The sequence below is a fragment of the Pezoporus flaviventris genome, unplaced genomic scaffold (genome assembly GCF_033815535.1).
Source record: "Pezoporus flaviventris isolate CSIRO_AGI_PZ_B2104156 unplaced genomic scaffold, CSIRO_AGI_Pfla_v1 ptg000025l, whole genome shotgun sequence".
NCBI classification, from domain to species: domain Eukaryota; kingdom Metazoa; phylum Chordata; class Aves; order Psittaciformes; family Psittacidae; genus Pezoporus; species Pezoporus flaviventris.
The window spans coordinates 7,549,421-7,564,347 of NW_026892573.1; the positions used below are offsets into that span (position 1 = coordinate 7,549,421).

General features: G+C 39.9%; 1 protein-coding gene across 2 annotated transcripts in view; it reads right to left on the reverse strand.

Moving 5' to 3' along the window:
• Positions 1-14,927, reverse strand: part of CAB39L (calcium binding protein 39 like) — a 46,880-nt gene that overhangs the window by 13,767 nt on the left and 18,186 nt on the right. For both annotated transcript variants that reach the window (XM_061457378.1, XM_061457377.1), the window contains 3 exons: positions 11,538-11,702; positions 6,774-6,892; positions 999-1,167 (listed from right to left, as the gene is read on the reverse strand). In XM_061457378.1, coding sequence (XP_061313362.1) covers positions 999-1,167; positions 6,774-6,892; positions 11,538-11,702 — 453 coding nt within the window. The remainder of the gene's footprint in view (positions 1-998; positions 1,168-6,773; positions 6,893-11,537; positions 11,703-14,927) is intronic.

Below are 14,927 nucleotides of genomic sequence, written 5' to 3' on the forward strand. Positions count from 1 at the left end.
TCACTTAACAAATGGGTGGTTCTTCTCATCTCATTACTGAAGAATGCAACGTTATCTCCATTCTGCAGATCTTTACCCCATTCAGTAGGTTAGTGAGAACCAAGGCCAGATTTCAGCAATGACTCTCCTTACAGTTATTCCTAAAATCTATTGAATCATGTTTCTAATTAGCTTTGAGAGGAAAGACTAAACAATGTGTTTCTATGACAGCAAAGAACCCAAGGATAGCAGAAAAAAGGAGTTGCATCTATATTTAGAAGAACCTTTACCTAAAATGAATTTTCCCAGCTTTCTTAAATTATTTTTTAGAAGGAAATTCATTTTCCCTGTACATTAAGCAACCAGTTTTGCTCAAAGACTGTATTGGCACCATGTAGGAAAGATGATGGTCACATACAAACTCCAAGAAAACTGGCAGGCTTCACCCAACTTCATTTTCAGCACACCGCAGGCTCTACACAGTGCTTCCACCTACTCAGCTTGTAGCAGTACAGTCCTTACACTGAACCATGGGTCACAAAAGTAAGCACACAAATACATTGTAAAATAATCCACAGGCATGGCATTAATCTAAAACTGACTGCTGCTCTCAGAAGGGACAGCAAAACTTACAAGGATTTCACAAGTGAATTTTAAATGATTTCTTCTATTTACTGGTCACAATGGGCAGTGATTTTGTCTCTGGGGGAAGGCAGGGAGAGAAAAGGTCATGTATTTTACAAGAACTGTATGTAATACATTTAAATGGTTGCATAAAGCATCTTTGATTGTCAAGATGAAGAACATCAGTGAAATGTAAATCTGTATTGAATTAAAGATTCTCTGCTAGCTTGATCACTGTTGTGAAACCTGTTACAACCACACCAAGCAGTAATTATATCCTTTACTGAACAATAAAAAAGACACCCAGTTTAAAGGCAACACACCATCCAGTGATGACTACTGATAGAGTGTCATTTTTGACACTAACACTATGAAGCAGGTATCAAAGAATTTACCTTGAATGTAGCAAAGGCATCAGAAGCTATATCAAATGTTGACATTTCCACATATTTAAAAAAGTCTCTGAACTGTTCCGAAAAAAGTATGATTTTGGCCAAGGGTTCATGCCGGATACACTCTCTCAGCATAATTCCACATCGTAAGGCAATACTTGGGGATTCATATCTGAAGAATGAAAAGAAACAGAAAAGATCAAAATATAGAAGAACAAGGATTAACAGGCACTTTTCTAGCAACAGGGAACCTCGTAGCACAGGGAATGCGTGCACCAGAAGGGACACAACAAAAGGGTGGCAGCTCACAGCCACAGCACTGCATTCAGCTTCAGGACCTCAGCCCAAAGCTGAGGGGTGGATAAGGCTGCCAGCATTTTCCACCACACACGTCTGTCTTCCCAAGCCAAATCACATTTTGGTGTAAACGTGCATTTCATGTCCTCTCTGTGGAAAGACCATGTAGAGTGCATAATGTTTCAGCAGAGCTTCTTCATCAATACAACATAACAATTTCCCTTTTCAGATTTAATGCTGAGCTCCTCAGTTCATCTGAAAAAAATATAACACCTCATGACCATACATCACCTCCCACTCCTCTTATAGAGGATGTCGCTCTAGAATATTAATACCTAACAGGGAAGGTAGAAGGAGTTTATCCAGGCAATCTACATAGGATTAAGCTTTCTGTAGCTCTGAAGACTTTTTTTTCAGTTCATAAGGAATTCTGTCCAATCCCTCCCCTGCAAAGGCTTTGACTTTGTTCAGTATACAAGTACTCATTCCTCAAGTTACAATTCTGTTATGGCACATGCATTGCAATAGCCAGGAGCCAGCACACTTCTCCATCTTGGAGAGAGAGGGGTAGGTAATTCAGATTATCTTCTATTTCTATAAAGCCCTGATTTCTTTAAAGCTGAAATTAACCTCAAACAAAACTGTTAGAAACATATTTTAAAAAAAAAAGAAAAGATGAAATCCAACAATAAGAAAGGACTTAAAATGAACTTCTTCCAGCAATCTTCAGTCATGTGAAAGAGGTGAAGTCCAAGGGGACAGAAAGCATGCTCTGTTTCAATAAACTGGTTATACTATATCAGAATTGTGTATTATCGCCCAGAGCTTATCAGCATTGTTTTTCCTTTGCACAATTAATTCCTATCACCAGGCCAAAAGAGAAAAAAAAGAAGAAAAAACACAAAATGCCATCTGTGCTGTAAGTGAGTGGGCCCTCAAATTTACCACCAGCTTGCAATTTAAAAGAATGGTAGTGTTTTGCGGGCATACCAGAGCTGCATACTCAACCTGATGTCAACAATAGCTGGCTTAATGAAAAATGAACTACTATTCCGAACAGGCAAATGGAACTTCCCACTCTCAAGGAAATACAGGCACTCGAGTCCCTGTTTGTTTCCTTTTGGGAAACATTTGCAAACATGAATTTGTAACTCTTTAGACAACGGAAATTCGCGGGTGTCTCCCATTGAGGCATATCTCTCCTCAACTCCATTAACAGGAATACTAATTTTCAAGGAAAAAGAGGAGGAGTTGCTCCTAGGAGTGCAGCCAGGAAAATATTTAATAGTTGGCTAAGGAATATTTTGATTGGAAAAAAAAAAGCAAATTACATTGTTTCCAGCACAATAACGTCTTAAAACATAAGTATCAACAGAATCATTCTTAGTCAAATGCTCCATTATCTGGAAGTGGGTTATGGACCTTTGGCTGTTCACATAAGCAAGGGAAGTTGGGTTTGGCTCCTGGAATATGCCTGGAAGAAGTTTACAAGCTGCCCAGTTATAACTGGCATGTTCTCTGCACCCACACTTACATGCAAACCCACCAGGCAGGAATGACCGAAATGTATTCCAGAATCACTGCTAATGAGCAATTAGTGCTCTATACTGACACATTCCCAAAGCAGAAGAAAATATTGAGGAGCTCTATTCAGATGACCTTACAACCTAAAGAGACCCCCACTTACTGACTACTAGGGGCAACCAGAAAATAAAATAATGGACTTGAAAGATTTAAAAACTCTTACTATGGAGGCTGAAAGAAGCAACACAGAGCAGAGATGTATCTCAGCGCAAAGGGAACCACACTTGCATGGCTAGTGCAGAAGATGGTACAAGGTAAGGAGCACAGGCAGGAGATTTGGAAGGCATCAAGCCTGGGAGACACAAGGTCTTGACAAATAGCTATATTCTAATCTGATTTTACACTAACTTCTAAAGCCTGGCTAAACTCAAGGGCAATTCTGCAACTTCAGCCACAATACCACTAAAGCTTTAACTGCACTATGGTATGAAGAGGTCATCACAGAATAGATCGAGACAGTGCCTAAGTACATTAGAGATAGCATGTGGCATGATACATATTCACAAAGGAGCTTATCAATCTGTCACTTGCGAGAAACAATGCAAATGCCACAAATTTCAAGTCCTTTACAGCCATTGCACTAAAGTATTTTAAAATATAAAATAGCAAAGTTATTTCTGGGTTAATGCAATACACTGACACCAGAGAAAAAAAAACTGTCTCAAATCTACTGAGTGCTCTATATACATCAATCACTGTATCCATCTGAAAACTTACTCGAACACAAAGCCTGCACACAGAGAAAATAAGATACTATTAATGTAAGTCCTCATGCAGCAGGAAGGTAAATTAACCTACCAAAAAAGTGAAAAAATAAAAAAGTAGTGACCTATGTGCTGTATGTTTTTCTGAAGCTGAGAAGCTGGAAGGAAGTAGCTGGTGTAGAATGAATTCTAAAAGCTAAGAACAGTTAGTTATCTCAAGCTGGCAGTGCCGCTGGAGTATTAGGCAGGAAACATTGGGCGGGAGCTCTGATTCAGGATCCTTCCCGCTCAACAGCACTCACATTAAGCAACCCTTTGTTGATGGTGTTGGAAATTGACTCTCAGCGGGCAGAGGAAATTTTGTATCCAATAAAAGTAGAACAATGACAAACTTTCGCAATAGTCTTGTGCCGTTTCTTTTATTGTCATGGTAGAATTGGTATTTTTTGTTTCTCTCCAGATAATGTCATAGAATCATAGAATCATCAACAGAATGGTTTGGGTTGGAGCCTGAAAGATCATCCAGTTCCAACCCCCCTGCCACGGGCAGGGACACCTTCCACTAAACCAGTTTGCTCAAAGACGTGTCCAACTTGGCCTTGAACACTGCCAGGGTTGAGGCAGCCACAGCTTCTCTGGGCAACCTGTGCCAGTGCCTCACCACCCTCACAGGGAAGAATTTCTTCCTAATACCTGACCTACATCTACCTTCTTCGATCTTAAAGCCATTCCCTGTTGTCCTGTCACTGCATGCCCTTGTAAAAAGTCTCTGTCCAGATTTCTTGCATGTCATGTAACACTGAACATACAAGCCACTTTTCTTTCAGAAGATTCTCATTTCACATATTTCATTTAGGACTAAATAAATATTAAAACATATCCTCAAGTCACATTTTCAAGAGGTAGTGTCTACCATGAAGTGTGGGTTTCCCAGTCTCACAGCTGACTGCACACAAGCACTGCACACCGCCAGCATGCAGCAAGCTGTGTGTTCAGGGCTCAGCCTTGCTGTAGGTACATGTTTTAAGTATCATTTATAGAGAGTCCCAGCAGCAGGACACAGGCAGGTAACGCAGCACCACATTTGACATCATTACACTGTTCTGCAGCAGCTGCTCAGGTACCACCAGGCTGTTCAGGTCTGTCTTCTGAACTACTACTCATTAATTCAACAGCACTTTCTAACAAGAAACTGCAGAAATGGCAATTCTGATACAGCTCAGTGCTGTGGAGAGATAGCCAAGAAATCATTAACAAGGAGTCCAAGGACCAAACTAACATGGACATACTGCTCAACTCAGCAGGAATTTCCAAAACGGCACCCAAGTGATGCCATTTAAATCCTTCCAGTGACTCAGGTCACCTACAGCAAAATGTCTGTCAGCAGCATATATGCAGAACATAAAATCTTTACTATCATCTTAATATTCTCAGTTCTTAGAGATGCCAAAGAAGATCTGGGACAAGATCCAAAAATATTTTTTAGTTTTAAGTAAAGCCCAGACATATGGCAGCGATACACAACGTGCAAAAACAAAATCAGTGAAAAATCGAAACAGCAAAGACAGAGAAAAGGGAAAAAATGACTGTACCTATCTATGAAATTGAAAACAGTTGTACAAGTTAACGAAGATGGAGAGAATTAAAATCACCGTCCTGAGACTAGTAGTTTGAGGTTTATATAAATGGTCAATTTTAATGAACAAATGAAACCAGAATGAATTTAACTGGCAGAGTGGTTTCCTCTCTGAGGAAGCTAGCAATTAGTAACATAAAACAAATAAAGAGTTTCAAAATTAAAGCTAAATCACTATACTTGTAAGAGCAAAGCCCAGCTCAGCCTGGTCGCCTGCCTAGGCTCTCCACTACCCTGCCTGTGAGGAAGGCAGCAAGTCCACACCTCCTATTGCAGCAACCAAGAGCTTTGCCACTATGTTCAACCATGAGCTCACAGTTCTTGAAATCCCTGGTACTAACTAGATCCCTCCATTACTATTTTCCCTACTAAGCTGTGCTGGAATGTGACCAATTTTGAAGGAAATAACTATTTTAGAGAACTCCCGTGCCTATCCCTCTCCTGGCTCAGGTCTGCCTCTGAGAGAGGCTGGCTGAAAGGAATTTTGCCCTTGGGGCTGTAACTGTCATGCACAAACCTTAGATGGTGATTAGGTGTTTTCCTAACTCTGACTGTGGAGCAAATAGTAAACACGAATATCTTCAACCTCAGGAGCAAGAAAAGCAAGAAAAAAATCATTCTTATATCATCTTTTTGATATGCTGTTGATAGGCTGTTGCTAGTGTGACCATACAACTATTATGAGAATCCATGCTGTTTCATACTGATCAGCTAACAAATGAACTTATTTCTACATCAGTTATTTAATCCCAATCACATGTATTCTCATTTATTTAGGAAAAAAAAACCCAACCAAAAACCTAAAGGTAAAAGAAAATGGAACAGAAAACAGTAGATTTCAAGGGTTTGAAAAGCAAAGCTTCTCACTGAATGGAAGGTGCTTTTAGTCAAAAGTAAAGGCGACAGAAACCTCAGGATTTTTAGGCCAACACTTGGGCACTCCTGAATGCAACTACAGCTGAATGGAACTACAGCCCTCTTTGGCCAACTTACCTTGGGAACCACCAGGTTACAGCTGAGCACTGACTCCCTCAAAGGTTAATGCTGAAAGTTGTGGAGTTCATTACAGAATTAATTTGAAGTTCACATGTGGCTACAAGGGCTGGAGAAGCCTGTCCCCCAAACACAACTATTCTTTTCATGCATTTTTGCTTCTATAACATAGTCGTCCAGTTTGACTCCAGTTATTTACAGACACTGCTATAAGTCACTCCTGCAATGCTAAACGGTCTAAATGAAACTCAGCAGTCATCAACAATGCCACAGAAGAGTTTAGGGCAAGAACTGAAGAACAGTCATGTGGGGAGCAGTCAAGAACAACCAGCACATAATTATTCCAACATGAAGTTTGGTGAAGAAATAACGGCCAAATAAAAAAAAATCCAGTTATTAAAAGTAGACAGTTAAGTAGAAATAAAGTCAGTATGAAACAAAGTAAGAAAACTGGAACAACATCTCTTTTTATTTTTGTTAACTAAAAGTGACAAAGAAGATCAGCTGCAGTGCCAGCATGTTCCAGGCAATGCTGTTTAATGAAAATCAAATTAAAACACCCACCCTTTTAGAAGCATGAATAGGATATGTGGATGGGCACTAATGTATTCCACAGTAGGGCTGCGTGTGCCAATTTGTCTTCTCAAGATGTTGTTAAATATCTGGGAAACGTCCTTTTTGCCCTGTTAAAGAAGCAAAATATATCTTCAACTGGAAAAACATAAAAAATAATCATTTACTATAACCTCTATTTAAAGTAGAAATGAAAATGAAAACAAGTCAGTTTCTTCGGGGGCGGTTCTCCACCTCGTACTCTTGTGGCATTGAAGGAAGTCTTCAATGCCACAAGAAGGCTTCCTCTGTTGGGGTATCTCTGAAGACTACTTATCCTGCCACTCCCATGTACACCTTTCTTTTTCTAAATGAAGATGTGCATCCTCTTTTTTTCTGTCAAACAAGTCACTGGCTATCTTAAATAGCAGCATTAAAGTACCAAAAAAGCAAGCTGCTGACTGAAGTCAAACATGCTTTTGTGGTGCACAGTTATTGCTCCTGCAGCCTCCAAATTTGAGGGTTACAGGGTTAAATTTAAAGGTGTGCCCACTATTTCACCATGAAAAATAAAACAATTACTACCAATAAAACAGCTGCATCACATACATGTCTCTGCTTTAGTCACAAGTAAGATCCTTCACTTTGTCATAATTTTTCCCTGAATACGTGTATCTACACAATCATGTTTTGCTTTCGTGTGCAAACAGCTTTTCAGAAGCTCTTTCCAAATTATGTTCTATTCAGCCACAGGGTTTGCCAATACATCTTGCATTAGAAGTCCTCTTCCTCCCCCACTGCTTTCTCCCACAGCCACAGGAGACAAATTGATGTATGAAATGCAGGGAGGGGGAGACCAGTTACTAACGACCAGTAACCAAGCCACTGAGTCAACAGCAGGTCACTAAGCGCAGGACAAGCTAAAGCAAAAGGTTACTTGTAAGTTGTACATGATCATTCATCTGCCTCAAGAGGAGAAACATTCCATGGCAAAGAACTTATTGAATGTTTGAAGCCAAGGAGCAGACAGTTTCACACAGAGGGAAAATGCCAGGTTTCACCTCCACAAACAAATCACTGCTGAGAAACACAAATATTCTGCTTTCCTACTGGTTCCAACCCAACTGGCTTGGAGACTTGAGGACACGAGGAATTAAATAGGAGAATCAAGTCAGAGCAGGCCAGCTCAAATGCCTTTGTCTGAAACACTTCTGACCCTTGGACATTCTCTTAATTAGGCTAATTCTTTATAAAGTCATCCCATTCTCCCCTACCTTTGCAACACCCGTAACGCCTGCCTGGAATCCTGTGATCCCCAGCGGCTTCAGCAGTTAGTCCAAGACAAAATCGACCCAGAGAAGAGCTATTGAAAGGGTGAGGTGAAAATGGCTAGAAATTAAGTGATCCCCTCTGCTATGCCAAGTTTTATATCTGTTACTTAATATTAGGTACACTGCAGCATTCTGTGCAATAGCAGAGGTAGGGGGGTTGGAACTATATGATCTTTAAGGTCCCTTCCAAGCCAAACCATTCTGTGATTCTATGATCTCTTTATACATCTCAGAGAGGACACATGCACACACACACACACACACATATATATATATAAATATAAAAACATATATATATATACACACACACACACACTATTATACCAAGTTTTCTAGAGACCAGCGATGGTGAAAGCCAAAGAAGTTGGTCTCTCTGGGTTCTTCTAGAGGAAATGGAGGCAGATAGGATGGAACCAAGGCAGATTTCCCTCAACATCAGACATCTATAAAGGTTGTAGGAAAACTTCTACTTGGATCTGTGGTATAATTTTGCCTTATAATGAAATACATATGGCTACTGAAGCACAAGATAAGGCATCATGGAGATAAAGTGGCTAGACAAGAACAAAAAACCTGCAAAGGATGTCATTATATAAGTAATGAATTGCATTATCCCTATATCATAATTTAGCTCATGTTTCAAGAGAAAGTAAGGGAAAGTTTCTAATGTCACCAGTCCTGAGCTTGTGGCTATTTACTGCTTCTTTTGGTGGCTTTACAGCTTGTGAACCTTTAGGCTTACACACAGTTACCAACACCTATTTTTTTAGTTGACATTTTCTGTATGCCCACTTCCCTCAGTTCTTCAAAGTTCAACAATAAATTTCATCCTTTAAATTTCAGAAATCCCAGGCTGATCTTGATTCTGGGCTCCTGCCCAAACCCAGCATTAGTGCTTCATAATAATATCATCACCAAAATTATATCTTGTTTCTTGAGTGGTAGAAGCAATAAACCCATTTCTTCCACAGACATGCAATGGATGTGTACGCACACCTGCCCCCAGACACACATGCTGTAGGTATACTGGCAGGTGAAACATAAATGGGACAGGAGTCAGGTCTGTGCTTGTGCCTTTTTCTTTGTGTGGGTGCTAACTCTGGTCTCACTCCTCTAAACAGCCATCAGGTTTCATGAGGTCTTTGAAAGCACATCTTCAAAGGGAAGTACAGCTGTGCAAAACTGGGATCAAAGCAAGCAGCAGGGTTGGTGAGGAGGAGGCAGGGAGTCAGGACAAAACAAAGTAACCTACATGAACATTCCCTTCAGAAATCATATTTTCAAGTAATCTATGATTTTGCTTTCTACTATTACACACAGATAAAAAAAATAATGTGCATGTTCTAAAGTGAGGAAACTCTTGTTTGACAAAGAAACCTAAATACCAACTGTGGCCATCAACATAACAAAATGAAAGCAGAAAAGTTTATACACTGAAAAAGTCCACGGGGATATTAAGACAAAGAAGCACATGCTCTTGCTGTCCTCTTGTTCAATGGCATTTAGTTTCCACTCTTGTGCCAAAAAAAAGTATGTCCATCAGCTCTGCTAAATGACTGAAAGGTTGTATCACGGAAAGATCTATTTTGCGGTAAGAGTTATTAGAATTGATTGTAATAAAAGTAATTCAGCAACACATCAGGTATTTCATTCTGTGCTGGTATTTGAAGACTGTGGGTTCAGTATGTCCATACAGAATGTTTTGCCTGACAAAAGCAATACAGACTGTCACATAACTAAAAAAAATGCAGTAGTTTCCCTTCTGTGGTATATTTGCTAACAGTATCTCCTCTCCTTTCTCCCCCCCTTTTTTCTTAAATAAATAAACTACTGGATTTTGGAGGTTTGGGTTTGTTTTTGTAATTAAGACATTTAACGGTAACCAGGGGTAGCAGGAGAAGACAATTTAAAGGACCTCAATAAATTCTAACATTAAAAAAAGAAACCCCAAACCAACAGACTTCCTGACCTGAGGAAAAGTAAGAGACCTCCACTAACACAACTTGCAAAAAACAATACAAAATAAATAGAATCATAGCATGGTTTGGGGTGGAAGGGACCTTAATGATCACATAGCCCCAACCCCCTGCCATGGGCAGGAACACCTTCCACTAGACCATGTTGCTCAAACCCTCTCCAACCTGGCCTTGCACACTGGCAGGGATAGGGCACACTGGCAGGGATAGGGCACCCTGGCTTTACTAGGGGCATGAGGAAGAGAGGGGAAAAAGAAACCATAACTTTCCTACCACTTCTCCCTTTCATTCATTTACAATATGGAAAGAAAATGAAACAACAAAAACTTCAGTAATAGAAGAAAACTCTCAGAAGAAAGTAACTCCCACAAGAAGTGGCCCTGGGAGCAACAGACGATCTCTCTAGGGAACCGATTTTTAAATTCAGCAGCTGCCATGCCCTATACATTGGCTACTGCTCCTGCTTCAGACCTCAGCAGTGAAGGTCTGACTCCTGGGAGCTGGGGATTTCTCACTGTTCGGAAACTCTGGGACATTTGTGATGATTCACTGCATCTGGGAAACACAGAAATCATGGGACTCAGCAGTCCCTGTGGACCGTTATCCCAGATGACCATAGACCACAGGAACACTGTAATGACCTGTCAGTGACAAAGTTTCTTCCCAGTCCTTACCAGTCAAAGGTCAGTTAAAAGTGTTTATAATTATCCTGAATCACTGCAATATTTTCTACCATAATTCTTCTCACTATTTATAAGCAAGTTCAGTGGTCTTTGTAGTTGTCTACATAGTTTTTGGCTTTAACAAGAAAACTGGCAAAGTTCTATGGAATGTAGATTTTTTTTATATAACTACATGAAATTAAATTATATATCCATACATATTCATTTTAATATTTCAAAAAAAAGTTATATTACTTTCTTCTTTTAATCCAAATCATTAAGTGGGGGCAACCCAATTTACCTTGCCAGCTGCTGTCAAAGTCAGTTTTCAACACCTTTTTTACCTCCCTTTCTCTCAATAAAGCACACAAATTTTTTGCAGTGTTTGTCACATGAGATTTTCCCATGATTTCAATTATTTTTATTCCCTGTGCCTGCCCCTTTCAAAATTGGACATGCTCTTCAAAGACAGTGGTTGTCTCTAGTTCACAATCCCAAGGAGGTTCACCACAGTTTACAACATCAGTCATAAATAGTATTCTCAGCATCATTTCCTATCTTGTTTGGATACACATGGCAATCTCTTTTTTTTTTTTTTTAAATAAAAAAAATCAGATGCATTGCATTTACTTCCAGTATTTGAGTGTATCTATCAGGACACTGACCAATCTACAGCAGCTGCTTTCTACAGCACATGAAAACCAGTTTTGAATGCAATGAAATTATTTAGACTTCAGAAAAATACAGCTCTACTCACTGACAACACTGAGACCAAGGAGGTGAAAAGGTTTCTGGATGCTGACCTACCTCAAAATCTATCAGCTGCAGGTTGGCAATAAGTGTCACTAGAAGGCCACTGTTGTACAGCTCTTGCGCCAGCTGAGCCACGATTTCTGTAGGTGGCTCCTTGTCTGCGGTCCCACACAGAATTTCCTTCATTGCTTGCAGAGATTTTGACACTTCCTCTGATGCCTGTTTGCCAGCACACAGGTTTTGTTTAAAAAAAAAAAATGGAAGAAGAAAAAAAAGCATTTTACTTTAAAAGACAAGCAGTTCAAAACCAAAGCTTCTAAACGACAATGACTGTTATCTGTTGTAAAACGGTTTAACAACTTTATGTAATTCCTGAGGCTGGAGGATTCACGCTGGATTCTGCGGGTCCTACACAAGCACAGTTACTTTCAATTTAAACACAGCATGCCACCACTTACAGACCACAGGCATAAAACGGGCAGTTCCTGAGCAGCAGCCCTCGACCAGCTTTCCCCCTAGTTTATATAGCAAGCATGACATCATATGGTCTGGAATACCCATTTGGTTAGCTGAGTCACCTAGCCTGGCTGTGTCTCCTTCAGCCTCTTGTGTACCCCGAGCCTGCTCGCTGGTGGGGTAAGGTAAGGAGCAGAAAACGCCTCGGCTCTGTGTAAGCACTGCTCAGCAGCAACTAAAACATCCCTGAATTATCAACATCACTTTCATCTTCAATCCAAAACACAGCACTGTACCAGCTACTAGGAAGAAAATTAACTTTATCTCAGCTGAAACCAGGATACCCTGCCAGCTTTGTACTGCCACCACCTATCTCTCCTCATCAAGTGTGGTTTGAGCTACCATCATCCACAAGCGATTTGCCTCCTGAGCACGCAGACCCTTCAGTCTCAGGTTGGTGAATTCATTAAGTGAAACAATTGAGCAACCTGATCTACTGTGAAGTGTCCCTGCCCATGGGAGTGGGGGTTGGAACTAGATGCTCTTAAGGTCCTTTGCAACCCAAACCATTCTATGATTCTAATTTGCTTTAGTAAAGCTCACAGCTGCCACCAAATGAACTAAAATAAGTCTTTAATCTTTTGCTCCCATCTACTGTATGCTAATTCAGTTTCAGGTATCTAATGTAAAGGACAAATCATGAATCACCTTGCAGAATGTCTTGACCAGAAAGATTACAACAGGAAAATGAAAGAGAAATACATATAAACAGGTAACAGCTTAGTGTTTGTGGCAGTCAGCAGGTTTAAAAGAGAACAACAACAGCCCATTTCCCAAATGGTCTGGCTCACACTCTCCTGCCAGGTTTGTTCCACTTCATATAAATAAAGATTCTCTGGAGCAAAGGTGTTACTTTTTCACATGTGTACATGCTTTAAATCCCACCACCCTCAACCATGGGGCTATGGAGGCAATAGCTCTTCCTGGGCTGGGGTATATTTAATACATGCATGACCCACAGCAAACCTGCGTTGGATTTTTTGGCAGGGAGTAAGAAGGAAGTAATGGACAGGTTTGAAAGCAAAGCTGAGAATGACAACTAAGTGCCAGGCAAGATGGTTAAAGATGCTGAAGACAGGACAGCATTTCACACCGATACTGCAAAACCTTTATTTGAAATTAGTGTTTCATTAGTTTAGCAGGGGAAAAAAATATACATAAGGACACGGACAGAAAACCCAGGAGTCGTCTATAAAAGCTAACTGGACATTAAAGGATATGCAAAGCCAGATCAGCAATTTCGGTATCTCTCTCACATAAACTCAAAGGAAAAATGTCATACTTTCATACCACCCCACTAATCTCCATAAAATAAAACCACAGTGCTCCAGAGAGGTATCTCTAAAGTGCTGCTGATCTGCCAACACTTTAATACAGATTTAAGTCACAGGTACACCAGTGAATAAAAATTCTAGAAAAAGCCTAGAAATCCTTAAAAACAAAAAAAAAAAGCAAAACCAAAACCCCAATAAAAAGCCACTTTCACATTACACCTACCTGGAAGATTCAAAGATTGATTTTGCACACAATAAAGAAATGCTCTCCCCCAATCTGTTTGTACCTACTCTCAGTTTTCTGCTAGTTGAGATAGGTCATGATGAGCACTGTGTAAATGAATATGACTATGTGATAACTTTAACCACAGCAAAGTCTTATTTCTTACCATCACTCAGCAAAAGAGCCTATTTTTACCTCAAATGTCAGTGGTATGTCACTAGAGATATCCCACAGAGTACAGATGGGATTAACAACAGGGGTGCTATCTTGGAAACTAAAGCTCTAAATCTTTATAAGAGCTGTGCAAATATTTTCAGATCAAAGGAAAAACCCATACATTTTTGGCTTTTCATCCATTCTGGGCAGGGTGTGAATCTCTGGCATTCTGTGGTAAACAACACATTAATTCCTTTCCTTTCAAGTAGAAGTAGTCCCGATATATAGAAAAATCTCTGCAAGACTCAACTTTAGGTTTAATTTTCAAAAGGAGGGCAAAAAGCAAAATGAAAGAGAAAACAAAACTACAGAACACTGTGGTGTTGATGGGCACAACTGAGCACCACAGCTGTATTTCTCTAATCATCTGCCATCCCACCCGCTCATCTTCTCAGCTTTTCTTCATGCAAATTGCATTTCATGTTTAACTTCCTCCTCATTCACATCCACTGGATAGTCTGGTTTGTCATTCAACTCGTCACCAAAAGCCATTCCTGGTCAAATTTAAGGACAGCTTGTTGGTGCCTATCCTTCATACTCTGTCCAGAGGAAAACTGTAATCCCAAACACAGATTCTTAAAATAACAGCCACTTCTACCCTCCATTTTGACATTCCCACTTAATCTCACAGCATTTTTACAATAATATCCTAGTACATAAGCACTGGTTCTGGGATGGAAACTTGTCCAAGACTCAGAAGAAAAAAAAAAAAAAAAAAAAAACATTCCAAGATCCAAAGACCCAAGATCTGTCCAAAACAAACAACAAATAATACAAATGACAGAAACAGAGCCGCAGAACAGCTTTGTCATAAGAAGCCAGACTCATTCTTATCCTCTTTAGGAGGATGTGCAAAAACTAACAAAAGCCTCAGCAAGGCACCCTTCCTTCAGCAATGCCACAAGCAGAACTGCAGTAACAACAGGAAAAAAAGATTTGCTAGAAATTCCAAAGCCTATCACGACTTCCATGCTACTTTTTATTTTCCATAAGCAACAATAGCAAAGCGCTGCAACTGCCACTTCAGCAGAAATTACAGAGCAAAAGAAAAGGTTTCATGAAATATCAAAGCACTTTAAGCCATTTGCCTCAATCTTGCAATTAAGCACAATCTTATTTCTAGCAGATTTTCCTTTTGGCTTCTAGACATGAGTCTTTTACATTATGACTAAACGTATGCCATTATATATAGAGAAGCTGGTGTGAACAGAGGAG